The 26,712-nt window shown below is 38.4% G+C and overlaps 1 protein-coding gene across 2 annotated transcripts in view; it reads right to left on the bottom strand.

Moving 5' to 3' along the window:
• Positions 1 to 26,712, bottom strand: part of RSRC1 (arginine and serine rich coiled-coil 1) — a 348,720-nt gene that overhangs the window by 199,221 nt on the left and 122,787 nt on the right. For both annotated transcript variants that reach the window (XM_037908129.2, XM_037908127.2), the window contains one exon: positions 10,457 to 10,493. In XM_037908129.2, coding sequence (XP_037764057.1) covers positions 10,457 to 10,493 — 37 coding nt within the window. The remainder of the gene's footprint in view (positions 1 to 10,456; positions 10,494 to 26,712) is intronic.

Below are 26,712 nucleotides of genomic sequence, written 5' to 3' on the forward strand. Positions count from 1 at the left end.
GCATTTAATATTTTTATGTCCCTGTATTTTGAAAAATGAGTCAAATTATACTTCCACAATTACTTGATAAATAATCTCAAGCATATTCTTGTGCAGATGCTACTTTGAAAACAAAATAAAGACTCCAACGCCACATACACACATTCAAAATTTGCATTTTTCAAAAACTAGGAAAGAGTCTTCAAAATTGAAGCTGACCGAAAAAACATGCCCAGTCTTCAGATCTGGACATGTGTGCATATTTTAATCAGGAATAATTATTTACATACATGGAAGCGTGGCATGATGTTAAGCGTTTTATCAGCATGAGTTTGTGATTGCTACATTCTTCAAGAGAGGGAGTATGTTATGAAGACCATCCCTAAAATGATTATTCATATGCCACATAGGAGAGAAAAACTACTTTAGAAACCTTTTTCACGTCTTTTAAAATATTTTATACATGTAAAATTTTATTTCCCTTATATCTAAAGCTGAATTTTAGGGTTTATACACCATAATTTCAGACTCTATTTTTAATCAAGGACAGTTTTTTTCTCCCTTTTACTGCTACTAGTCTCAGACTATCAATACAAGTATGAGGGTATTTTTTGCCTAGACATAACAGTAATGCCCTCAGTTGCGCACACACACCAACCACAGATTTTAATGGGAGCTATGCAAACAGATTCAAGGGCAGAATTTAGTCCATTAACTATAATGTAGCATGTGTCTACATAAATACTTGTGTGACACAATCTACATAGTAGAAATTAACTGGAATATTTTCAGAATTAAAAGACACATAAGAATTACCGTTTAGAGTAAATTGTAATTTAAGACAATTTTATAAAAGGATCACACCTGAGGTTTGTCTGAATCTGTTCAACCTTCTTACAAACCAAAAGCAAAAAAAGTAACAACATAATCCTGTCAGGAAGATGTTAACAGTGCATGTATTTTTACACCAACATCTCCAACAGGAATTGCTTCTATAACATATCTTTTATGTTGTAACAAAGAAAATCTTAAGGAAAAGAACTAATAAGTGAACAAAACAAGTTGAAGACTTGAGTATTTACTGTATCAAATAGCAAACTAAACTTTTTAAATAACTTATGTAAGCAAACCGCCAGGTATGTAAAAATTCATGAACTGTATGCAGAATAAGTGAGAGTCATGAATGATAGGGATTTACAAGGATATAAAAACCTCAGATGGTTTTGGTGACGTCATAAACCACAAGAGCAAAGTTTAAACAGGTTATGATATCCCCAGAACCACACAGCACCCAATTCTCTTCATCAGTTTGGCCATTTTTTGGTTACCTAGAAATATTTCTAAAAATGCATAGATTCATGCTCATTTCCCACCCCAACTTGACTTTCTATGCTTGTGTTTCTTTCCCCATAAAAGTATATTGCTCCAAATGCTCCTTCACACCACTCCAAATTATCCTGATCTTGCTCACGCTTTCCTGATGTCTCTTTTTTGCTGTTCTAAACTTGTGTCCCTGATCAAATATTCTCATACTTTTCATACTCACGTGTAGAGATTTTTGTCAAGTTCTAGTTGCCTCTCACCAGTATTCATATAGCATAAACCTGAAATAGCACTTTAAGCTTTTATTTTACATACCGGTATATATAAAGCACCTTTCTTCCTGAAGAGACTTTACAAACTTTACCAGAAATACAGTGCTACACAGGGGTCTACTACTGAAATCCAGCTGAATTTAGGGTATAATATTAATAGATACGAAGGCCATAAGATCACTGTGATCATCCAATTTGACCCCCAGTACAGCACACGCCATATAACTTCCCCAAAATGATTCCTAGAGAGTATCTTTAGAAAGCATCCAATCTTGATTTTAAAATTGTCAGTGATGGAGAATCCAATACAACCCTTGGTAAATTGTTCCATTGGTTAGTTACTCTCGCCATTAAAAATTTACACCTTATATCTAGTCTGAATTTGTCTAGTTTCAACTTCCAGCCATAGTATTGTATTATACTTTTTTCTGCTAGGTTGAAGAGCCTTTTTAAAATATTTGTTCCCCAAGTAGATATTTATAGACCGTAATCTAGTCATCCCTCGACCTTCTCTTTGTTAAAATAAATAAATTGAGATCCTTGACTCTGTCACTATAAGGTATGTTTTCTAATCCTTTAACCATTCTCATGGTTCTTCTCTGAATCCTCTCCAATTTATCAACATCCTTCTTGAATTGTGGGCACCAGAACTGGACACAGTATTCCAGCAGCAACTGCACCAGTGCCAAATACAGATGTAAAATAACCTCTCTGCTTCTACTGGAGATTCTCCTGTTTATGCATTCCAGGATCACATTAACTCTTGTTGGCTACAGTATCACATTGGGAATTCATGTGTAATTAAATATCCACCATGACCCCCAAATCTTTTCCAGAGTCACTACTTCCCGGGATAGAGTCCCCCATCCTGTAAGAATGGCTACACAATTTGCTCCTAACGGATACCTTTACATTTAGCTGTATTAAAATGCACACTGCTTGGACCCAGTTTATCAAGCAATCCAGATCAGTGATCCTATCCTCTCCATTATTTACCTCTACCTCCAATTTTTGTGTCATCTGAAAATTCTAACAGTGCTGATTTTATATTTTGCTTCCAGATCATTGATAAAAATGTTAAATAACATAGGACCAATCCCTGCAGAATCTCACTGGAAAAATACTTGTTGATGATTCCCTGTTTACAATTACATTTTGAGATCTGTCAGTTAGCCAGCTTTTAATTCAGCCATGTATGCCATGTTAATTTTATATAATTCAAGTTTCCTAATTGAAATGTTGTGCTGTACCAAGTCAAATGACTTACAAAAAATTATTACATCAACACTATTACCCTTATCCAACTTGCAATCTAATCAAAAAAGATATCAAGTTAGTTTAACAGGATCTGTTTTCCATAAACCCATATTGATTTGCATTAATTACATTATCCTCCTCTAATTTTTTATTAATCAAGTCCCATATCAGCCACTCTATTATCTTGCTAAGGATCAACGTCAAGCTAACGGGATAACTCTGGTAATCATAGGCCTGTTTACCCTTTTTAAAAAATGGCAAAATGTTGGCTTTCTTTCAGTCTTCTGGAAATTCCCCAGTGCCCCAAGACTTACTGAAAATGAACATTAATGGTCCAGTGAGTCTCTCAGACAGCTTTTTTAAAACTCTTAATGCAAGTTATCTAGAACTGACGATTTTAAAATGTTTAACTTTAGCACCTGCTATTTAGCATCCTCCTAAGAGACTAGTGGAATGGAATGAGTGGTATCATCACCATATGATCAGACTACATCATCTGTTTTTCCCCCAAATACAGAACAGAAATATACATTAGACACTGCTGCCTTTTTTGATTATTATTGATAATTCTACCACACCATTGTCAGGATTCTTTTTGTTCCTACTTAAGAAACATACTTAACATACTTAAGAAACTCCTTATTGTCCTTAACTCTACTCGCCAAAGGTTTCGCCTTGTAACCCTTTGCTTCCCTTACCAACTTTCTACATTTCTAACTTCTGATTTCTATTCATTTCTATTAACTTCCCTCTTCTTCCATCTGTTATATATTTTTACAGCTGCCCTCATTTCCACTCTAAACCAGGTTAGATTTTAACCAGTCTGGCCTTCTTCCTCAATTGTAGGATTGTGGCTTTCTGGGCCTCTAGTAAGGTGTTCTTAATTTATTTCCAAATATCATTCACATTTTTCTAATTAAATTCTTCCTCCCAGCTCATTTGACACATAATTGTTTTTAGCTTTGTGAAGTTGGGCACCATTAAAGCACCAAGTATATATATTACTGATCTGGACTTCATTCTGCTTGCACATTATAAATGTGATCAAGTCATGATTAAGGCTCCGTGTTTGTCACAGAGGTCACGGAAGTCACATATTCCGTGACCTCTGTGACTTCTGCAGCAGTCTGTGCGGCTGGCCCGGGAGCCACCTGAGCAGCTTGGGCAGCCCCTGGGCCAGTCACACCGGCTGCTGCTGGGGCAGTCTCGGGCTCCCCACTCTCTCCCCCCAGCAGCAGAAGTTGCAGGGGGGCCCTCAGGGCTGGGGATTGGGGTGCGGGGTGGCGGCTCCCCGGAAGGCCAAGAGGATCTCCCCTCCCTCAGCTCCTAGCTCCACGTGCTGCCTCTGCTCACAGGTGCAGGCACCGCCCCCTTAGCTCCCATTGGCTGAAGTTCCCAGCCAATGGGAGCTGCAGAACCAGGGCTTGGGGTGGAACGAAGGCAACACGTGGAGCTAGGAGCTGGAGGTCCCCGCTTCCCAGGAGCCAGGTAGGGAACCTGCCCCAGCCCCTACCAACCCCTGCCCTAGCCCACTCCCCCCACCCCGAGCACCCATGGCACCCGCCGGACATGTCCCCTGGGCCACCCCCACAGCCAACCACCCCTGAGCCACCTCCCAAGTTTTAGTCAGGGGTATATAGTAAAAGTCATGCACAGATCACAGGCCATGAATTTTTGTTTACTGCTCATGACCTGTCCATGACTTTTACTAAAAATATCTGACTAAAACATAGACTTAGTCATGATCACTTGTACCTAAAATACCATTAATTTTTAAATCTATGATCAGTTCTGGTTTATCTGCTGGGACACGGTCTAAAGAATTCCTCCAAATTGGCTGCAATACTTTTTTGAGTTAAGAAAGAGTCATTTATAATGTTAAGAAATTCCAAGGATGTTTTAGTACTGGCGTATTATGTGCACAGCACAACTCTATAGCAGTTTATAATAGGAAGTGAAGAATACCTTATTTACAGAGCTAGTTTGAAAATGTGGTTCCCTCCTCCCATCCCCACAGAAAATTTTGACTTTTGGGGTCAAATTATTCACCAAAACCTGAAAATGTCTATCCAGAAATACCACCACAGAGCTTCAGGGACAGTTTGGCTGTCCCACATCCTAATTCTCCTCTAAAGCCTGAGTTTCCAGGCCAGACTACATCTCCCGTGATATACCATGTTTCTACCTTTTTCCTGAGACTGCAGCATGATGTATCTTGAGAGATGTAGTCTGGCCAGGGAACCCAGTCCATAGAAGAGAATGAGGGAAATGAAGCACCCAAACTACAACTCCCATGAAGCATAGCAGCAGCAGCATTTCCAGGTAAAAATTTTTCAGATTTTGTGCACTCCGTTTTTTCCCCCCAATAAAAAGTTCTTCTTTTGTGGAAAACAGACATTTCTCACAAAAGATTTATTTCAATCAAAAACCCAATTTTCTATAAAAAACAGCTGCAACAGAAAACTTTCAAACAGTCCTGCTCTTATACAACTGAGGGAGAATTCAAGCTAGCAGAATATAATTGGCTAGTATGGAAATTAGTCAGGGTGCTAGGGTTAACATCACTATTCATGTGAAGAGTGGCAACTGATTGTTAGTTAACACAAGTAGTTAGCATCTCCATTTTACCGATCATGAGAAAGCCAGCAACTCATTTAAGCACTGTGACCTACTCATTTACTCATCATTCTAGGATATTGGTTCCATAATCACCAAGAGTCTGAAAAAAAGCTAATTCAATCAATGGAAAGTCTACCATTGAATTCAGTGGACTTTGGATCAGGCCACAAGAGAAGAGTGTCACTGAATAGTTAACAGCTCAGAGGTTCTTTGGAGAGGTCTCTTTGGTAGGCTAAGTTTATATAATGCAAGGAAGTGCAGTTAAGAGGCTCATCTTCCTTTGTACAGTTATCATACTGTTTCCAAGTATTGCTGTGAATAGGATTCATAACATGATGGGGGCGATACTGGACATCTGCATGCCTCTAATTAGTTGAAAAATACTAGACTAAACTAAAGCCCAAGTATTTTCATACGTTCAATACATTTAGGTAATTAAAAATAAATACTGTACGTTAGTCGAAGTATGACTATTATATTTTTGTAAATCCGATGAAACCTAATCCACTTGATTGCATCAGATATCTAGAGAAACAACATTTTTTTCAGATAGATTAATACGTCCTACAGATACAAGTACATCATATGTTGATCTCAGAGCCTATACCTCCTATACTGCCATCCAATGAGACATGCCGATAATGATGTGTTTTAGGACCCTATTGACACCATCATAAACTTTCAGGAAGAAGAAATCAGGCTGTCACTTGACTAGCTTCCAAATCTGTAAGTTTCTCTTCTCTTAAGGACTATACAGACTTTATAGTAAATTTGAAATGAAAATAAAACTTTTAAAGTAGCCCCCTGGATTCCCTCCCATGAAGGAAATACAAGATGGTGACCAGCTTCATGAATCACACTTTCAGAGTCAATAATAGCATTGAGTTACAAAAAACGGTAAGTTAAGGGCGAAACATCACTGAGCAAAAAACTGAGATTCACGCCCTATGCTTGAATAATAGGATTTTTTTTAAAACAAAACCATAACAATTAAACAGTTTTAATCTAGAAACTACAACTCAGTGGCAGAACAGCTCTATCTTAGTTGTAATGTAACCTATCAGCTATTTGACCATAAATTTAAATAGTGAACAATTGTTTTATTTGCATAGCCATGCACAGATCCATCTAGCCAGCCTGGGAAGAGTTTATCATCATTCCTGTTAATATTTATTGATTAATATACAACAACATGGCTAGCATGCAATAACTATATTCATGCAAGCTACTCATGGGCTAAACAAGCTATTAATGACAAGGTGCACGTCAACACTTAAAACACTCAGACTGTATTGTTTGACCACAAGAACAAGTAGGTCATCACTCTGAAATGTTATACAATATGAAAGGCACAAATGGGATCTCTTTGTTGAAAAAAACTACTCATGGCTCCACGGGTTTTTTTTTTTAGCATAACTACATTATTAGAAAACAAGACCATAGCGAGTTGCAAACATCATCTACTCACTTTCTATGCTGAGGTTTCTACAACTTATTTAATTTTGTAACTTGAAGAACTATCCAAAAGTAATTTATAAAATGACAATTATGTTTTAAATAAGTGTACTATGAATCACTAATTCTCTTAATTAAAAAGGTATGTGTACAGATTTTCCCTTTTTTTCATACTGTTAAGAAAAATTCTTCAGACCTTAGAAGTGATTCAGCCTTTTATGGGAACAGGACAGAGCATCCTGATCACACTAACCCTGTAGCTCGAGGCACACTAGAGGGCAATTCCCACGAGGGTGCAGGCAATATTTCTGTCAAGCTCTCTAAGGAGTTCACTCGGAGAGACAGCCATAATTTGAATAGTACTTGCACCTCAAAACATCATACCACAGAAATAACTAACTGATGTATGCGTGTGAAGTCTAAAATATTAATTTTCTTCAATTCATGACAACAGCTACTCTTTTTAAATTGGAAAATATTTTCAAATGATGACCTACAATATTTTTCACATATTTCTGGAAAAGATATTCTACTTTACGTAATTCAATCAGTTGCAGAGCTAGAGATTAGATACCAAGGTGGCAGGCATCACAGAAATACATGAAGTACCGAGATAGGTTGCAACCATATGAATAAGGTGGTGAAAAGTATATGGATGAAAGGAATGTGCATTTAAAGGAAGAGTTTCAGAGTAGCAGCCGTGTAGTCTGTATTCGCAAAAAGAAAAGGAGTACTAGTGGCACCTTAGAGACTAACCAATTTATTTGAGCATAAGCTTTCGTGAGCTACAGCTCACTCCATGAAGTGAGCTGTAGCTCACGAAAACTTATGCTCAAATAAATTGGTTAGTCTCTAAGGTGCCACTAGTACTGCTTTTTTTTTTTTTAAAGGAAGAGTGAAGATTACACCACAACTAACATGGGCACCATTTCATTTTTAAAAGTCAAGGGATTAAAAACAGTCTATCTAATCATTGCAAAGTATTTTCTTCTCTTTTCAATATCAGGGTTGTTTTTTTTTTGTTTTTTTTTAAAAGTATGGGCAGTGATTCCCTTAGAGGTATTTGGAAATAGTCTTTAAAAAAAAAAACAGCAGGGTGAGTTTGCTATAATCAAATGACTAATTTTTCTTGCAAATGTGCCTACCATCTGTTGGAGGTCAAGTAAATAGGCTTGCATGAAGTTGTCTGACCATAAATATAGGATGTAAAAAACCCTTTCTAGTATGAATCCTGCTTTCAATACATAACACAAATCCCTATATATCTTGCAAAATCAGTTTCTGTGTTTGCACATGCACGTACAATAGCTGTTTTTCCAAAATTATTAAAAGAGTTCCTAACTAAGTATGGAGGCTTTTGTCAATTCCTTTATAGGAGCACAAGAGAATAAATGTATCTGATGAAGACAAGCTTTTATTAAAAAATATGGTATGTACTTATACCAATGATCTTTTGGTGCTGAGAACTTCCAGAGATTATCTTTCCAGTGAATTTACCACTAGAGAAGTGGTTCTCAACCAGCACTACACATACCTCTGAGGATACACAGAGGTCTTCCGGGGTGTACATCAACTCATCTAGATATCTGCCTAGTTTTACAACAGGCTACATAGAAAGCACTAGAGAAGTCAGCACAAACTAAAATTTCATACAGACAACGACTTGTTTATACTGCTCTATATACTATACATTGAAATGTAAGTACAGCATTTATATTCCAATTGATTTATTTTATAATTATATGGTAAAAATGAGAGAGAGCAATTTTTCAAAAAAAAAAAAAAAAAAAGGAGTACTTGTGGCACCTTAGAGACTAACCAATTTATTTGAGCATAAGCTTTCGTGAACTACAGCTCACTTCATGCTCAAATAAATTGGTTAGTCTCTAAGGTGCCACAAGTACTCCTTTTCTTTTTGCGAATACAGACTAACACGGCTGTTACTCTGAAACCAGCAATTTTTCAGTAACAGTATGTTATGACACTTTTTTATTTTTATGTCTTATTTTGTAAGCAAGTAGTTTTCAAGTGAGGTGAAACTTGGGGCTACACAAGACAAATCAGACTCCTGAAAAGGGCACAGTAGTCTGGAAAGGTTGAGAACCACTATACTAGAGTACAGTGCTTGTGCCAGTGAGCCAGACTCCTCTTTTTTCAGAGGCTCCTAGAAAACCATTCAGTCTCTCCTTGCTTAACCTGATGGTTTGAGGTGACATTATAAATCACACCTGCATTTTCAGCTATCATACTATTCCCAAGTTAGAAAAAAGTACCAGCCATGGTCATCTGTCAGGACAACAGCATCTTTATAATGCATTAGAAGCTGTCTCTGAACCCATTAGATTACAGCAACCTGACAACACTAGAGGAATGAAACATTTTAAAAAAATTATTTAAGAGGTTCAACTAGCCTGCATGATCCATTTCTCAACTCAATATTTAGACATAACCAACTAGTTCAATTACGTGCAAATTCAGAATACAAGTAGGGATGGAGTTCTTATCATCCCACCAATAGAAAAGAGACAGTTGACAACTGTGCCATACATGGTCCAGGTCCTCTCTCTCCTGGAAATACACAGGAAGAGCATGGTACACAAGCTTCTACAAAACTCACACTTTCCTAAATGGTTACCCACATTTGAGAATGTGAAAATACATGAGGAAACGATGAGCAACTGCTAAAAATCACTTGCATTCGGCAGTGATAATTACATCCTTTTATGTTTCATGGCAGAGTACAACAGTATAAATTGTTTTCTGTATACATAAATGAAGACTTAAATCTCAAAAGTTCTCACACTATATTTAGAGTAGAAAGTGTACTATTGAACATTTAGATGTAACCATCACCCAGCCCATGACTTAAAATGATCAATTTAGATGAAATGCTTAGTGTTCTGATGATCACTGACATTAATATACTAATCTTGATTAATTTTGCACTTGTAATAATACTGGATTTTCAGTTTTGATCAACTGATTAGTTTTTAATGCTGTGTATGTCTCGCTTTCACTTATGGTTTGAATATGTTTACTTAAATCAAAAAATATTTTGCATCTTTATTATTTTATATTGTAGCACTGAATGGAATTTAAATCAATACATTATTCATAAGGAAAAGACAACAGAAAAAAACAAAGCTGTGCACTTCTTTCAAAGACTTCAAATTACTAAAACATACCATATTTATGCATGCAATATTTGATTTTTTTTTTTTAAACACAAGTTTGTTGGTTTTAGATCAGGATATGCCAAAAATCCAACACCAAACAATTTTTGTTTATAATTAAGGCAATCATCAATCCAAGGATTGTAGTCCATTTTATTTCATCTCTACATCAAAAAAAGTAATTTAAAAAAATTAAAATTCCCTTGAAACCATAAGATAAATGAAAATGTAAGTGCCTTCACATAATAACAGTAAGCTGACCCTCTGGGAAATGGTTGACTTTCTCAATTCAAGGTATTCAAAGCTCATTCAAAAGTGTTCATTTGGAATGCAGATATCAAAGATGATGCAAATGTTCAAGAGAAAATTAGAACTTACCAGATGTTCTAATCCAGCTTTGATGTTTCCAGAGTCCCTGTAACACAAGAACAGAAGTTGTAAATAGTTGCTAAACCCTTGTCTATAATGATTTATGTTTAACCCAAAAAACGTCACAAGAAAGTCATGTAAATTCTTGGCTATCTTTCTAATGTTCTTAACTTTTACATCTTGACTATTAAAAACACAAGGGAAAAAACAAACAGTCTCATTAAAGCCAAGACTATCTACCTACTTAAACTCCAAAATTTTACTTTCCTTACAATTGTTATAATCCAGGCACCCAGATCCTACTAATCCAGGGGGTCCCGAGGTTATTATGTGGGGGGTCATGAGCCACCCAACTCTGAATGCAGCACTGCAGCTAGCAGCAGCACAGAAGTAAGGGTGGCGATGGAGAGCTAAGTCTGCTGTGAAAAGTGATATTGGCCAAGTTTCTTCACACCCCAATATTAAACAGTAACTATTTTTTAAAAAACTTTAATGCTTAATTCAATAAAAATGTGTTTTAGGTCTTAACTGAAAAGCAGTGAGAAAAGGTAAATTCATTTTAAACAATAAGGTTGTGAATTTAGCATTTAAAATAATATTAAATATAAGAAATGTGTTTTAACTTATAAGGAGGGTCGCACTCAGAGGTTTGCTGTGTGAAAGGGGTCACCAATACAAAAAGTTTGAGAACCACTGTACCAATCCAAAAAATTATTTTATACAAAAAGCACCACTGCTTCATAGAAAATTTTAAAAACAAACAAAATTTAGTACTATCACATCAAAATCCATGTGCAGTGCCCGTCTGAGCTCCCTCTACCAGAACTTTGTTAACAAATGTTCTGATCGTTCATAAACAAGGGGGATAATTAATTAACCATACATTAATTAACTAGATGATGGCAGGAATGCTAGAACTTTACATATTTCTGTTCACATCAGTTGCAAAATTCTAATGCACAGATAGAAAAAATAAGGAAAAACAAACAAAAGCACAAAAATTGGAAGGTTGCAAAGAAGGACCAATGAGAAACTGAAGACACTAAGGCAAGAAAAATTTAAACTGAAAACTTAATCCTTAATGCATACTGCTGTGCATAGATACAATGCTAGTTTGCCAAGCTGGACAAGGATAAACAATTTGCCCAGCTGAGTGAAGTGAACAGGATAAGATGCCTTCTCTCTGGCATTTCCAAAAAACACACTCAGTGATGACAGCCAGTTTCTGCTTTCTTACATTCAACATTAAATCTGTTTCTAAACTTAACTATCCCTTTCTGTTGATGCCAAACAGGAAAAAATGACATTCCAAGCAATTAATTCCTGGGTCATATAACAGTGTTTACCTATGCGTAGAATATTCTTTTTCAACAATTACTCAGACATATAAAACCACAAATGGCAAAACAAACAAAAAAACCCTCATTCCTTTGAGATGGTAAGCATCAGCCCTTTCTATTTTGCTAACTCACAAAACATAATAAAACAGGTTTAAAGAGTTACAAATACAAAAATATTGACGGAAATATGATTTTAAATACATCCAACCTAATGTTACTTTTGAATACTCCAGTAATTATGCAATCTCCTTTTATTTAAGACATTTTACATTTTCTAGTTACTAGCATTTGACATTACAGTAGTCTCACACAAAAAACACAAATGTTAATATACAAAGTTAATTTTGTATTCCTTTTTGTAAATTATTTGGTGTTAATAATGTTAGGCTCTTCTATATGAAACTAAAGTATTACTTTATAATTTTGACAAAGGTTTCAGTATGTATACTAAGGATACTTGTTCTCTTCAAATTCATCTTAAATGAAGTCACAGAAAAAGTTGGACTTCTCTTATGCTATTTTTTTTTTTATAACCAAAACTTCCTCTACAAGATCACATATTATTTAGATAGAAATGAAGTCCTATATATTTTTTCTGTGGTGCTAAAGATCCTAATGAACTTAATTTACTGAGAAGCAGGATCCAAGACACTGATGTAGGAAGCTTCCAGCTAACGGTATAAAACCTGTCCTCTTTAGTGGTCTGTCTCCTGTGCTGTCCCTGTCATGACTTCATCAATATTTGTGCAACTCCGTTTGCCCTGTGCTGAAAGCAGACTTAATTCAATTATAGGTCTCAAAATTGATAAAATGGTCCTGAAGTGGAAAATGGGAAGAGATTATTGGCAAATGAATAAAGATTTGTATCGACCTAACACACAAGAGTACAGCAGGGTTTTGTGGGAGGAGGGGTTGTTATTTTTTTCAAATCGTTCTGTCTTAAGTCTTCTGGGAACAGTGAGTTTCCCTTCCCCTCATGCAGCACATCGATTTCTGAATTAGACTGCAATATTAAATAATTAATATACTTGCCATGATTGATGTTTTGCATTAGTCGAATATTAGGTTATCAATCAAAATCCACTTGGTTTAATGTAATAATATTGAAAAAGTGTCACTGGCTGTTCATCCAATTTGTACTTGAGGCAGCACAGATAGTAATATTGGTGTAACACAAGGCTCTAAGCAGGAAATGCAGTGGTTGAACATACATAAGGCAAACATTATGAAACTAACTAGGACAAGGCTGAGGTTGTCCTAAATAAACCTTGTGGCACCTGTCAGTTTCAATGTAAGCATCTTTCCAGCCAAAGGATGCCATGCATCAATCATACAATGACATCTAGTAAAAATGTAGCTAAGACAAAATTATCCTTGTTGTTCAAAAATGTACTCCTTTAGATAATAAGACAACAATACTACAATTAATGTTGTACTCTAAATATTGTATTATAAAAAAATTTGGAACCGTTGCTACACCATAATCACAATACATTTTAAAATGACTACCAAAATATTAACTCACCTAAGATTTTAATAGAATACATTATCCTTTTTAACACTGTAAATGGCTACAAGAGACAAGAGCTGTTTTATGCACAGCCTCAGATTTGAGTTTAAAACGTTCTGTGCAAGAATGGATAGCTAACATTAATTTCAAATTCACCAATAATATTTAGTTTTCCAGAAATTTCATACATTTTTCCATACTACACTGCCCCCACAATACACACATTTGCCTTTCAAACTATTAATCTATAAAGCACAACATTTATTTTTGTGTTTGTTTGGTACAGTACATATTTGTAATTTTGCTTCTCTTTTCCCTTCACATCAGCTCTGGAGTTATGATTTTCCTCTATTATGAATTTCTACTGTAAAGAGCTATTTTAAAAGCATACATTAAAGACAGTAAGCACACCATTCAAACTAGCCCAAAGGTGAAGTTAGGTGAGGAAACAATTACAGCTGAACTAAATTTGAATCATGGCCATGAGGGACCTGTAACAACAAGCCAGGAATTCAACAAGACAAGTGTAGCCATCTTTGGATTACTTGAAACCACAATGCAGGTAACTAATTGAGCTTATGTTAAATTATTATTGAAAGTTTATGGAACAAAGAAACAGGTTATATCAGTTGATCTTTGTTGAAAACACTGATTTACACCTACACATATACTGACATACATAAATACACACATATGTATGAAGCCAAACAGTTAATCAAGATTACTGAAAAAAATTAAGGTAGTCATGCTCTCAAATAACTAATGATTTCACAAATAATTTACCCGCATTAATACATTCGATTTAATAGCAATTTCACATTCAGGAAATATACTATTTCCTAGTATATATTTCCTTAATATACTAGGAAGCAACTATTGTTGTTTTGCACACTACAGCTAAACAAAACACTTCACCTACTTATAGGTAGTCCACTTTCTTCACTGTTATTTGCAGTGGCCATAAAGCCACTGCCCCCCTGCTGTGCAGTGTTTAGGAAGAAGCTTCAGAGTAACAGCCGTGTTAGTCTGTATTCGTAAAAAGAAAAGGAGTACTTGTGGCACCTTAGAGACTAACCAGTTTCCACGATATGCTATGCATCCGATGAAGTGAGCTGTAGCTCACGAAAGCTCATGCTCAAATAAACTGGTTAGTCTCTAAGGTGCCACAAGTACTCCTTTTCTTTTTAGGAAGAAGCTGCGTGTTTCAACTACAGAGGGGACAAGAGCTAGACCTGGTGGGGGGAAGGGACTGGGAGTGAAGGCTGATGAGCGGAGATGGAGACTGGGAACTGGGTGATGGAGACAGCAAACAAAGGAGAGGGTAATATGTGTGGCAAGAACTGAGATTGATGAAGAGCAGGGAAGGGAAACAGACTTGGTGGGGAGGAATGGTGGGGAAGGAGATGGGGCACAGGGGAGACAAATCTGACGGGGTTCAGGGGAAAGAATTGCCTGGCTAGCCAAAAAGAGGCCAGGACAAAGAGTAGAGGGAGAGGGGAGCTTAGATTTGATGAGGAGCCTGGTGAGGGAGACTAGACTGGATGAGGAGCCAGTGGGGTGTGGGGGTGACTAGAGGCCAGGATTGTGGGGAGAGAGATTAAACACGGAGCAGGAAGGAGAGGAATTGGAACGGGCTGAGCAAGATTAAGGGGTGACTTGATTACTATCTGTAAAGTACCTACACATGGAACAAATATTTGATAATGGGTTCTTCAATCTAGCAGAGAAAGGTATAACGCCACTCCATCCAATGGCTGGAAGTTGAAGCTAGACAAATTCAGACAGGAAAAAAGGCATACATTTTTAACAGTGACTGTAATTAACCATTGGAGCAATTTACCAAGGGTTGTGGTGGATTCTCTATCACTGGCTATTCTTAAACCATGCCTGGACATTTTTCTATAAGAAAAGCTCTAGGAATTATTTTGGGGAAGTTTTATGGGCTGTGTTATAAAAGAGGTCAGAGCAGATCATCACAATAGTCCCTTGTGGCCTTGGAATCTATGAATCTAAGATGCCTGGGGAAACGGGGCTGAGGGTTTTGACAGAACTATGACTGGCTGGGCAAGAAGCCTACACTTGGAAAAGGTTTATCCTTTCCCTCAAACAAAAGGTGTGGCATGCTGAATGCTTGTTATCCTGTGGCTGATCAACCCCAACACAGAAGAGACCATATTTCAGTAGTGCTGTGCATTTATAATGTGTCAAGTATTTTGGGCTCCCTGCAATGAAAGGTGTTGTATAAGAGGGTATATTTTGTGATCTCCACCCATATTTACCAACTTGGGCATAGAAGCAGTTTTCTGGCCAATACAGTATAAAAAAAAACTTTCTTCCCAGAGAAATCTCTACAAGTAAAGGATCATAACTAAAAACTGACCAGAACATGTACTAGTACCCTGGGCCCAGAAGATCATGTTCACTGGGGCCACACTCCCTCCCATTTAATTTCATCTACACAGATGTTAGATGTTTTGGGGGCCCCGCTCAACTCAGGGCTGCAGTACCCCTTCCCCCCCCCCCCCCCCCCGCTCTCGTCACCCCTGCCTGTACCTCAACTAGGCATGAAGTTACTTTATTTGGTAAAAAGAAAAGTCTAGAATAAAGGTCTCAATATTATTTCTCCTTAGCAAAGGGTAGTTTGGCTATGCCAGAATGGAAAAAGACATTACTTCAGCCCCCCAACTCAGATATAGTAAAGCATCTACTTCCGGAAAAAAGCTCCCTCTGGAAAAAAATGAATGTGTCATTCCCTTGCATAGCCGTTAAAATCACATTTCTTTCCCCCTTCTCTGCTCTGAATGAAGAGCCCAGTAATGTTTGTATTCCAGATGCTACAATGAAACCTAATAAAAACAACTACCTAATGTACTGCTTTACTTCTGGCCATTTTAATGAGTGGGTGCATACTGAAATGCAGTTAATACTGAGATAGTCTCACGGGGGCTGCGTTTTCACTGACCACTAAGTCAGGTGATGATAGTTAGTCTGATTGTTAGTACATGTTTATGTTATATTCTTAAATAAACAGTATAAAAAACAAGAGAGGAAACCAATAGAAATATGTATGAAGTCTGAGTTTAATTTATGCTGTTGTTCAAGTCAATATTAGCAAATTGGAAATGTCTTGCATATCATTCATTATCAAGACAGACACAGCAGTCCAGTCCTAGTCTCTCAATTACATACTGAAATCATTATTGACTAATTCTTGAAACTTCCATTATGTCCTTGGTGACTAAATTTCTCTGCAATAGCTTTGTGGCTAGAATATCAGGTAGGATACAACTAATCAAAGCCAAGGCTATAATGAATTGTCATTTGTAGTAAAATTTCAAATAACTACAATAGTATCTGCTATTACTGTGTCACCAAATTTGACTTAGCTAGGATGAGTGTATATAGTCATCAAAACTAGGCATTAAATTGCAGAACCAGGAACCTGATTTCAACATAACAGACCATTAGCATACTTCTCACCAGTGATACATTATTGTAAGAAGTCCTGAAATCTTTGGTCCTCAATAGCACTTCATTACTGTCTTTAAACACACAATTACATTTGATGTGGACATGGAAACTATGAGACATGAATATCATCATGCCATTAAATGCAAATGCCACAACTTTATTTAACAGTGGTTTTCAAACTGTGGGTCGCGACCCTGTACTGGATCTTGGAATGTAAGGCAGTGGGTCATGGCGGTTCTGGTCAGCACCGCCGACCGGACCGTTAAAAGTCCTGTTGGTGGTGCTGCCCGGCTAAGGCAGGCTAGTCCCTACCTGTTCTGACACCGCGCTGCACCCCGGAAGCAGCCAACAGCAGATCCAGCTGGGGGGGGGGGCGGGGGGCGGGGGGGCGGCACAGGGCTCTGCATGCTGCCCCCCGCCCTGAGCACTGGCTCTGCACTCCCATTGGCCAGGAACCAGCCAATGGAAGCTGGGGGGCGGTGCCTGCAGGCGAGAGCCACAATAAGGAATATTATGCCTTATTGGAAAGAAATAGAAGAATAGAAGAAATAGATACCTCCTACAGGGAAATTTGTCAGGAAAGTACGCTCTCCGAAATACATATACGGCTGACAAATATAAAGCACAGACCCCACTATCCAGTAAGCTAAACTGAGAACAAGATATAGAATCTGGAATTGAACTCAGACTGGGGAAAAAATATTTGAACAAGAAGTATTTTCTTCTAGTATTTAACATTAATGCATTTTATCATTTCAATATAGCTGCCCTGATCTGTCCCCTAAATAACTGTGAACAATGTCCAAGACAAAAAAAGTGTGTTAAAGGCCTTGTCCCACACAACACGGTAGCTGATGACATTCTCAGCACGTTAGGTATGGCAAAGGGTTGGCAAGGCATCAATATAAGTAATGAACTCAAACTCATTACCCCAGACCACTCTGGGACTTGACATCAGTATTAAAGAATCTGATGGAATGGAACCAAAAGGACTTTCCCCTGTCCTGTTGCTACAGGGCTAGACCAAGAGAAGGCTAGATTGCCAGCTATCCTTACAGTAACATTAAAAGGATTTTGATCAACTAGCTTTCCAGCTCTTAAATCATCCCTAGAGAAAGGAGAATGGGTGCAGCAGACCCCGCCATTAGCCCCATGAAGACCTCAAGAATTAGACCAGAGGTTCTCAAATTGGGGGTTGGGACCTCTCAGGGGTTGGGAGGTTATTACAAGGTGGGTGGGTTGCGAGCTGTCAGCCTCCCCCCAACCCTGCTTTATCTCCAGCATTTATAATGGTGTTAAATATACATTAAAAAGTGTTTTTAAGTTATAAGGGGGGGGAGGGTCACACTCAGAGGCCTGCTATGTGAAAGGGGTCACCAGTAAAAAAGTTTGAGAACCACTGAATTAGATAGAGCCTCCAATTACTCACAAGGACGTCAGGATGAGGTGGAGATGGGGGCACAGAAAGGCACTAAGCCAAATCTCCCACAAGACCATTCAAAATTAACCAGAAAGGGAAATCTGTGACTTAAGAGAGAGGGCAAGGAATGTTTTTACATCCTTCCTCCATGTAAGCAATGCATGGTTTTAAAGAGTGCATTATTTAAAGTTTAAGAGAAGAGAGGAGAAGATGTATAAGCACAGGTGAGGCTCCCCCTTCATGTCTTACGTTGATGAACTTGCAGTGATCTGGAATGAGGAGAATGGCTCTTCATTACAGTGTAGATATTTATTTTGCATTAGCTTGTGTATGCTAAGTAACTTATGCCAAATCGGCATGAATTACTTACTGTATATGTGCAGTATGCAAATTTATCCTGAAACAAATCAGTGGATTAAAGTTAAGTGTCTGTATGTAAAACGTTAAAACAATTTGCCCCACTATCCCACTCCCACCAAGTTTGCATCATATTGCGAAGAATGAGCTTAGCAATGAAGTGTCAGTAGAGTGCTGGCTGGAAAAGCATGAGCCTCCAGTACTTTAGCTAAAGGCAGGAAGAGACTTAAACCACAACGCATGGGCTAGCCATGACAGGGAGACAAAAGAGCCCCCCCTAAGATTACAGCTACACTGTACACATTTTGCAACAGTGGGTAGGGTATGTGTAGCCACCCACCGCAATGAAAATATGCTGTGTCCACAGGGGAGTGTGTAGATACAGGTCAATGAAATGCTCTGGCAGAGCCTTTCCCTGTTGGAGACTTTTATTGCAGAGAGGAAAGGCTCTGGCAGCTCCATACTGCTGGAGACTCCCTACTTCAGGGTAAACTCCTACAGCAGGGACCTGCAAGCCAGCAGGAGTCTTTCCCTGGAGTGGGAAAAGGCTTGGGCAGCAGGGAGCTGCCAGAGTCTTACCCCATACAAGAGCCTTTCCATACAGAAAAGAAAGGCTCAAGCAGCAGGGAGGCAGCAGGAAACTACTCTGCTAAAAATATCAGTGCAAACAGAAAGGCACTGCTTGAGCAATTAGAGCGCCGAGTAGGGTACATACCCACATACTTCAGGAGTGTCTTTATTCTACTCCCCTAAGCAGTGCCTCACTATCTTCACCACTATTTATACCCATGCTAGAGGAGCATGTAGTGTATGCATGCCACCAAAAGGAGTGAATGTACCTTAAATTAGGCTAGATTACAATTCCAACTTTTGATCATGCAGTGTCTCTCTCTCCAGTATACTCCTGAGGGAAGTCTGCGCCAAGAAATAAAAAATTCTGCACACACACACAAAAATAAAAATTATGTGCGCAATATTTCAAAATTCTGCATATTTTATTTGTCACTGATGTGGAGGCTCCAGCATGGCAGTGGGGAGCACAGGCCACTAGGTGCACGGAGGGGGGAGATCACCTTGCAGCCTCTCTCTCCCTGTCCCAGGACATGGACTCGGCAATGAGGCTGCACCCAGCCCTGATACAGTGCAAGGGCCAGGCCTGCCTCAGAAACCCTAACCCTGCCCCTCCCCCTCCATGCCACACACACCAAGATAACAAGCGAGAGGGACAGACTCTCACACGGATGCCAAAGCCCTGGCCCCTGATCCAGGTGTGGGACAAGCAGGATCAGCCCAGCAGGATCCAAGTGTGGTGGGGCTTAGTGTGTGCGGATGCAGGTGTGGGGCAATCTGGGAGCAGGCGCCTTTGGGAAAGATCTGGATGCACAGAGACTCAGAGGGTTCTGGATGTAGGGGAATGGGACTCTGTAGAGGGGCCAAGGTGAAGGTGGTTGAGGCTCAGTTGCGGGCGGGGGTCTGGGTGTGGAGAGGCGGGGATGGGCTCAGCAGGGGGGTCCGAGTGCTGGGGGACTGGTGCTTGGTGGGATGCAGCTGGTTGGGGCTTGCTGGGATGGGGGACAGGTGCAGGGGGGCTCATCGGGGTGGGGGTTCAAGTGCAAGGAGCTCAGCAGGGGTTGATCTGGATGCAGGAGTGGGGGTCCTGATGCTGGAAGAGTGAGTTTCACTGGTGGGGCGGGCGGAGGTCTGGTGGTAGGGGGGTTTTGGATGCAGGGGAGTTCTGGATGCAGAGCCTCAGCTGGGGTCCAGATGCAGGGAGGCTGGCTCTCGATGCAGAGAGAGGGGCTCAGAAGAGGTCCGGATGCAGGGGGGGCGTGTGACTGCTCTTGCGGCTTCCCTTTGCTTCCCTGTCAGAAAGTCATTTTTCTGTGGGGAAGCAAAGAAATCTGCAGAGGAAATTAACTCTGCGTGCATGCAGTGGCACAGAATTCCCCCACAAGTATCAGTAACATGGTGTCAGCACAACTCCTGTGCTATCATTACACCTTATGTCATTGCAGTCAATATACCTAATCAAAAGAATAACTTTGTGAACCTTAAATAACTATCTTATACAAAACATGCCACACTTAATAAACATTTTTCCAATCTACTCAAAGCAAAGAATCACACACATTTCATACCTAAGATTGCTCTAAGTTTTTAAAAAGGAAACTGAAGAAAACAGACAGCAGAAAATTTTAAGTCAAATGGTATTTTTAAATATCATAACTAACCTTATGGTATGTTTTATCACCACAAACTGCAACTGGAAATTCAAGCAATGCTTAAATCACAACAAACACTTACAATAGATCTTATAACTCAAAACAGACTTTTTATAGACCTTTTTAATGCCTGTTGAAATGGAAATCCTGGTGGATGCTAATTATAATGGTGCTACCACCCCACAAAAATGAAAGAATAGTTGAGTAACATCTGCGTCACAAACTAGGATTTCAACATTACATTTACATACTTCATCACACACGGAAAAGCAGGCTTCCACATTTTCTTCAGAGACAATGTTTCAGGTTATAATAGCTAAAACATAACGGGTGGGATTTTCAAAAGTGCCAACTGAATTAGGTGCCTTACTCTCATTGACTGTTAATAAAAGCTACTGAGCATGCTCAGTAATTATCACACCCATGTTTTGGATTTTTCTGGGCACTATTAGCTAGCTCCTTATTCTATTCTCTACACAAAGATGATTCCTGCAAATCTATTTGTCTTAACCACGACTTTTTCTCCTTCTTTAGTATGAAAAAGTAATCACGTGGACTTCAACGCAAGTAGAGTTTACATCTATTCAGCTACAACTGTACAATTATGTCAAAGCAAGCCTATGTGTGGGAAGAACAAGCACCTGACCCATGAAAGAATAATATTTGAAACAAACTTTCCTAAAATAATGAAGGAAATAATTTGCAATCAAATAATATATCACAATTAAATTAATTAATAACTAAAACGTAAATATTTTAAATAGATCATTCATCTACCCAAACTGTTTCAAAGTAAGGAGGCTGGCCTTAACACAGGAGGAAAAAGATGCATGTTTGTCTTAACTTTGCCATAATATGCAACATCACTGGCATATCTGACATATGAAATATTAAGATGATGTGTAACTTTTTCCCATCTGTAAAACCAGCAATCAAACATTAAAGGGCCACAGTCAACTTGAAATCTAATCAAACTGAAAAATCAAGTTACTAGTAGTTTCGGGTACTACACTTGCCCCTTGCTAATATTTTGGATTTGCACCCACATTTTCTTGTAATAAAATATACATACATAGTGTGTGTGTGTGTGTGTGTGTGTGTGTGTGTGTGTGTTTTTCTCCCTAACTGGAAAGATCCGCACAAACAGTAGAGGAACATGACTATTCAGGAAAATAGTGAAAATGACTAAAGTGATGACAAATGCAGAGTAAACGTATTGGAGGAGAAAAACAACAGAAAAATTGGCCACAATCTGGCCTTTATTCTGGTGGTGCAAAGCAATTAGGAAGCTTGCCTAATGGGCTACCAGGGATTTACCCTTGCATATGGAGACTCTCAGGGCGGTGCACAGTAAAACTAGTGGCTCTATGTCAATCCCCTTTCCAGCCCTCTCTTCAGGAACCATTCCTAGTGGAAAAGGGGGGTGGGATGGGGAATCCCTATACATTAGCTATGGCAGTTACCAAAAACAGACCAGGTAGCCGTTGGAAGCAGTGTGCAAATGAGAACAGACTTTGGGATGCTCTAATTTACAACGGGGATTAAAGTGGTCCTCAGCTGGCATGCGGACTGAAAGACCACAAAGTTGGTATGTGATTTGCTGGCTGGCTCCCCCACTCCCAGTCACATGAAAGAAGATTTTTACTCCACTCTGGAAAAATAAGAATAAGTTTGGCCAATTACTGGTACATTTGAAATACAATAAATATACAAATAGATCATATGAAAGTAACTTGCAAAAGCAGAGAAAAAGAAGAGGAGAAATTAGCAAAAACAAATAAAATAAAAAAAAATAAAGTAGCACAGGTATAACTGTTCAACAATAAAATAAACTAAAAATTTGATGGTGCTAAAATTGGTGTATGTCAATGAGTTTCATAAGAGCAGAGAGGTAAACAATTTGCCTTACTCATGATTTTTTCCCCACTATCTTAAGACAGAAAATGGTGCATACAGTCAAGATGTTTTCAGATGGTCACAAAGAGAGACAACCACAGCTCAGCCCTAGCCAATACACTCATACTCAAGATCTTGGACATCTGAAATGAATACAGAACTTAACTATGGAGCTCCTGAAAAGAGAATACTGCTCCCCAACGTGAGCCCTTTAAATCAGGTCAAGAGAAGACTCATGGTTCTTTATGGGAAAAGTTTTTCTTAAGCAGAAAATAATGAGAATATGTCACTGTATTCCAGCCAAGGGAGGATCCAAAAGAATTACAAATACTACTTTTCTGAGACTTCAAAGCAGATTAGGAAATACTGTAAACTATCAAACAAGCAGTGACTTTTTCAGGTTGACCGCACCGCACCTTTAAGTGGGGCGGGGAAGGGCATTTGTCTGACTGGCCGAATGAAGGGAACAGTGCTTTATAGCTGGGGGACAGGGGTGAGGGAGAGTGGGAAAACTGCTACAAAAGGGGAGGAGAGGTCAGTGTGGTTGCTGACTCATCCTATGGGAATGAAAGGTTTAAAAGGGGCAGCCCTGTGCCTGAAGCACCCTTTTACACAGTCGCTGGCACCTCCTTGTGGCAGATGTCCAGTGCAGATAGTCCATAGGGAACGTATACGGTAACCGGATAAATGGCTTGAAAAAGGACGTAAAAAAAGAGATGTTCGTTAAAGGAACAAATGTGGGGGAGGGGAGACTCCTATGATTGGTATGGCAGGGAGCCAACCCCCCTTTCTTCTAGCCCACCTTAACCCTCCAGGGGGTGGGGGTGGGGAGTGGATGGTAAGGTCCCAGCAATGGATTGGCTGGAGGGACCTGGATGGAAAAAGAGGGGGAGCTGGCAGAAGCCCCCCAGGTAATTATGGAATAAACGTGGGGTTACCCGCACTATATTCTGTTATCTGCCAGACAGTCCCAGACATCTAATAATAAAGTTGCAGCCTGATTAAACCCATGTCAAGATGTCCCCTTATCCTTCTTTTGGTATAGCGGGACAATGAGAATTCAAGCCATTTCTCAATTCAGTCTCAATTTAGTATCTCATTTTTTTGCTCCTCACCCTAGGATCCTTTTTGAAGAGTAAAACCTTATCATCAAGGTTTGAATTCCCAACAAACATGAGTGATTAAGCTTCGGGGTTTTGAATGTAGCTGCTTCTGTTAACTGTATTGTTTGTTACAGCTTCAATAAATTAGACAACGTTGACTATTCCCCCCCCCCCCTTTTTTTTTTTTAAATGTTATATAGTACATACTCAATTAAAACACAACCTGTAGGTGAAAGTGTATAAAACTTTTCAGGGATAGAAATTAGTGGTAGAAAGAAGTGTTGCTAATTGGCCTCAAAGTACAAAAATAGGTTAAGAAAATAACAAAACCAACAAAGTAAATGCACAGAATGCTACCTTGAATATTAAACAACGGACAATTACTTTTAACAGTACTAGGCACTACTCAAGTAAAAACTCTCTGGACTAGTAAAGAATGTTATAGGTTAATGAGGAACATATAAAGAGTGCAAGATAATTATCATACCTAACACCTTACCATCTGTGTTCGGATGACTACAGAATATAAACACAGTTATCATAAAGACTGTGGAAAAAAATTACACACGCGTTTTCTATTAGCATAGTTTCCAGTTAAATATTTAAAATGTTAGACTTTGCTCAATTATTATTGGATCTCAGTAACAAGTACTATTTAATTTATCCCCGAATTACACTTAAAGTTGACATTTTAAAGAGTAACAATCTGAATACAATCAATTTTCCTTTTTCTGAAAGCTTCTAAATCCCCTTCATTCACCCAATTACCACTGTACTTAAACCAATGACATTTCATTTTTACAAGAACAATACTATTCTCAAACAAATTTTTGAAAAATATAAGATTAAAAACTTCTACACAAAGAATAAACTCCAAGAGAAAAGATGCAAATAAAATTACTATTGTAATCTTTTGTTTTTTATTTGCAAGTATAAAATGGAAGAGAAACAAAAGCATGGAACATAGCATCTGTCATATCAGAATATAAAAAGATGATCCTGGCACAAAATGAAAAAGCTCTAATTCATTTGCAAATCAAGCCTGCCAGTTCTATTTCAAGCTGGCGGTAACTGTCAAGAGTTAACAAGATAATCACTTTCAATCCTGCCTTCAATGGTACATTACACTGTTATTCCATTCAATAAGGCCGTTCTTTGGGGCACTAGATGAATGGTTTTCATTTCTAACTCTCACAAAAAGTTGCAAAAAAAAAAAAAATCCACGGGGCTTAAGAAAGAAATCCCTTTATGGGCATTTATCTACCGGCACTTGCTTTTAGGCAAAATTAGATATTTGGATACATTGGTGTCCATTCACTTCCTCTATTCCTTCAGGCCCTTGGTCTATTGTTTTAAAAATCATTAGGCACATGAGAAAATCTCAGACCATTTTTTCTAAACTATCAATGCACAGTAAACAACAAGAAAAATCTGTAATAGTGTTTTGTAAGTACTATGGTATAACATTAAAAAATACACCCTCAGTGAAGTAACAATATTTGAGGGTACTGGCCTTTACTTTGTTCTAAATCATATGAAATATAGCAGAAACCTGTGAAACATATTTTAGAAATACAGTAGCAATTGTTACTAAAATGATTTATTCTAATAAAAATAAGAGAAAATGCTAAATATACATTATCTATTAACCAGGGATAGTAACACAGAGGTCTACATTAATTATCTTTAAAAATGCATTTTCGCTTTCCTTTCAAATGGCAAAAATATAATAAATGTTTAAATTAACAGCAAACTTTTTTTGCATATAACTTTCCCACTAACTACCATGAAGTAAAATTATTTTGCAATACTTGTGTCTAAAAATAAATATAGGAAAAAATTGTTTGAATCTTAAGATTGTTTTCACTAAAGTATTTTATTAAGATTTTCTTATGTTGTTAATAAAATAATCTTTTAAAAAACCTTATTCATTGAGTGGTGACCAAAATTATGTTTTATGATGTTTTTTATCCTCACAGATCCCAATCTGAAGAACAAAGCCATGTCTACATTTAATCTCTTAGCTGAGTTAAGCTTCTCCAGCCTCAGGCCTCCATATTCAGTGCCAAGTAGTAAATTTTCAATAGCCATCTGTGTATATATTTTACTTTATTATTCAATTATTTTTAGTAATAGCAATATCATCTTTTTTTCCTGAATGAAGGGAACCATTTCGCTGTACATCTCTTACAAGATTTGCATACTTTCCATGAGACTTTTTGTTCCTCTTTATAATCCCCTACCACCACTCAAACAAGGCTTTCCAAGATTCCCAGTGCAAATACTTCTTTACAGCAGAAGTTTCTTCTCCAAGGAATTAGAAAGCCATAAGTTTCCAGAGCGCACACAGTCTCATTCGTATTAAAAGCCTCTTCAGAGGCTCTGAATACAGAGATGCTCCTATGGTTTAAGAATATTTAAGATGAAATGGAAAATGCAATTCAGTTATGTGTATATGTTTATATTACACCAGGACTTAATCCCTTTCTCTTGAAAATTTTGTTTTTTCTGCAATCCTACTACGGTTTCTGCAGAAGGACACACCAAAACTTCTAGAATCAAGTTAATATGTGGTCCCCCACTTTCACACAGAAATTGTTCTTTTCCCTCCAAGTATATATTAATTCGAGATGGATTCAGAGTTTACATAAAACATGTAAGAGTCTTAGAAGAAATAAAACACTGTACTTGCTCAGAACATGGAGGTGAAAGAAAGACACTGGGATGGATTTTAAGCAGTGGACCACAACTTTATTTACTTAAAACTGGGCATGGGCAATATACACCTATGCCATCTCACTTACCAGGCATTTAAATGGGTCCAGTGTTGGGTTATGGCAGAGATGGGCAAACTATGGCCTGCGGGCCACACCCAGCCTGCGGGACCCTCCTGCCTGGCCCCTGAGCTCCTGGCCCGGGAGGCTAGCCCCCGGGACCTCCCCTGCT

Source organism: Chelonia mydas, chromosome 9 (genome assembly GCF_015237465.2).
Source record: "Chelonia mydas isolate rCheMyd1 chromosome 9, rCheMyd1.pri.v2, whole genome shotgun sequence".
Lineage (NCBI taxonomy): Eukaryota > Metazoa > Chordata > Testudines > Cheloniidae > Chelonia > Chelonia mydas.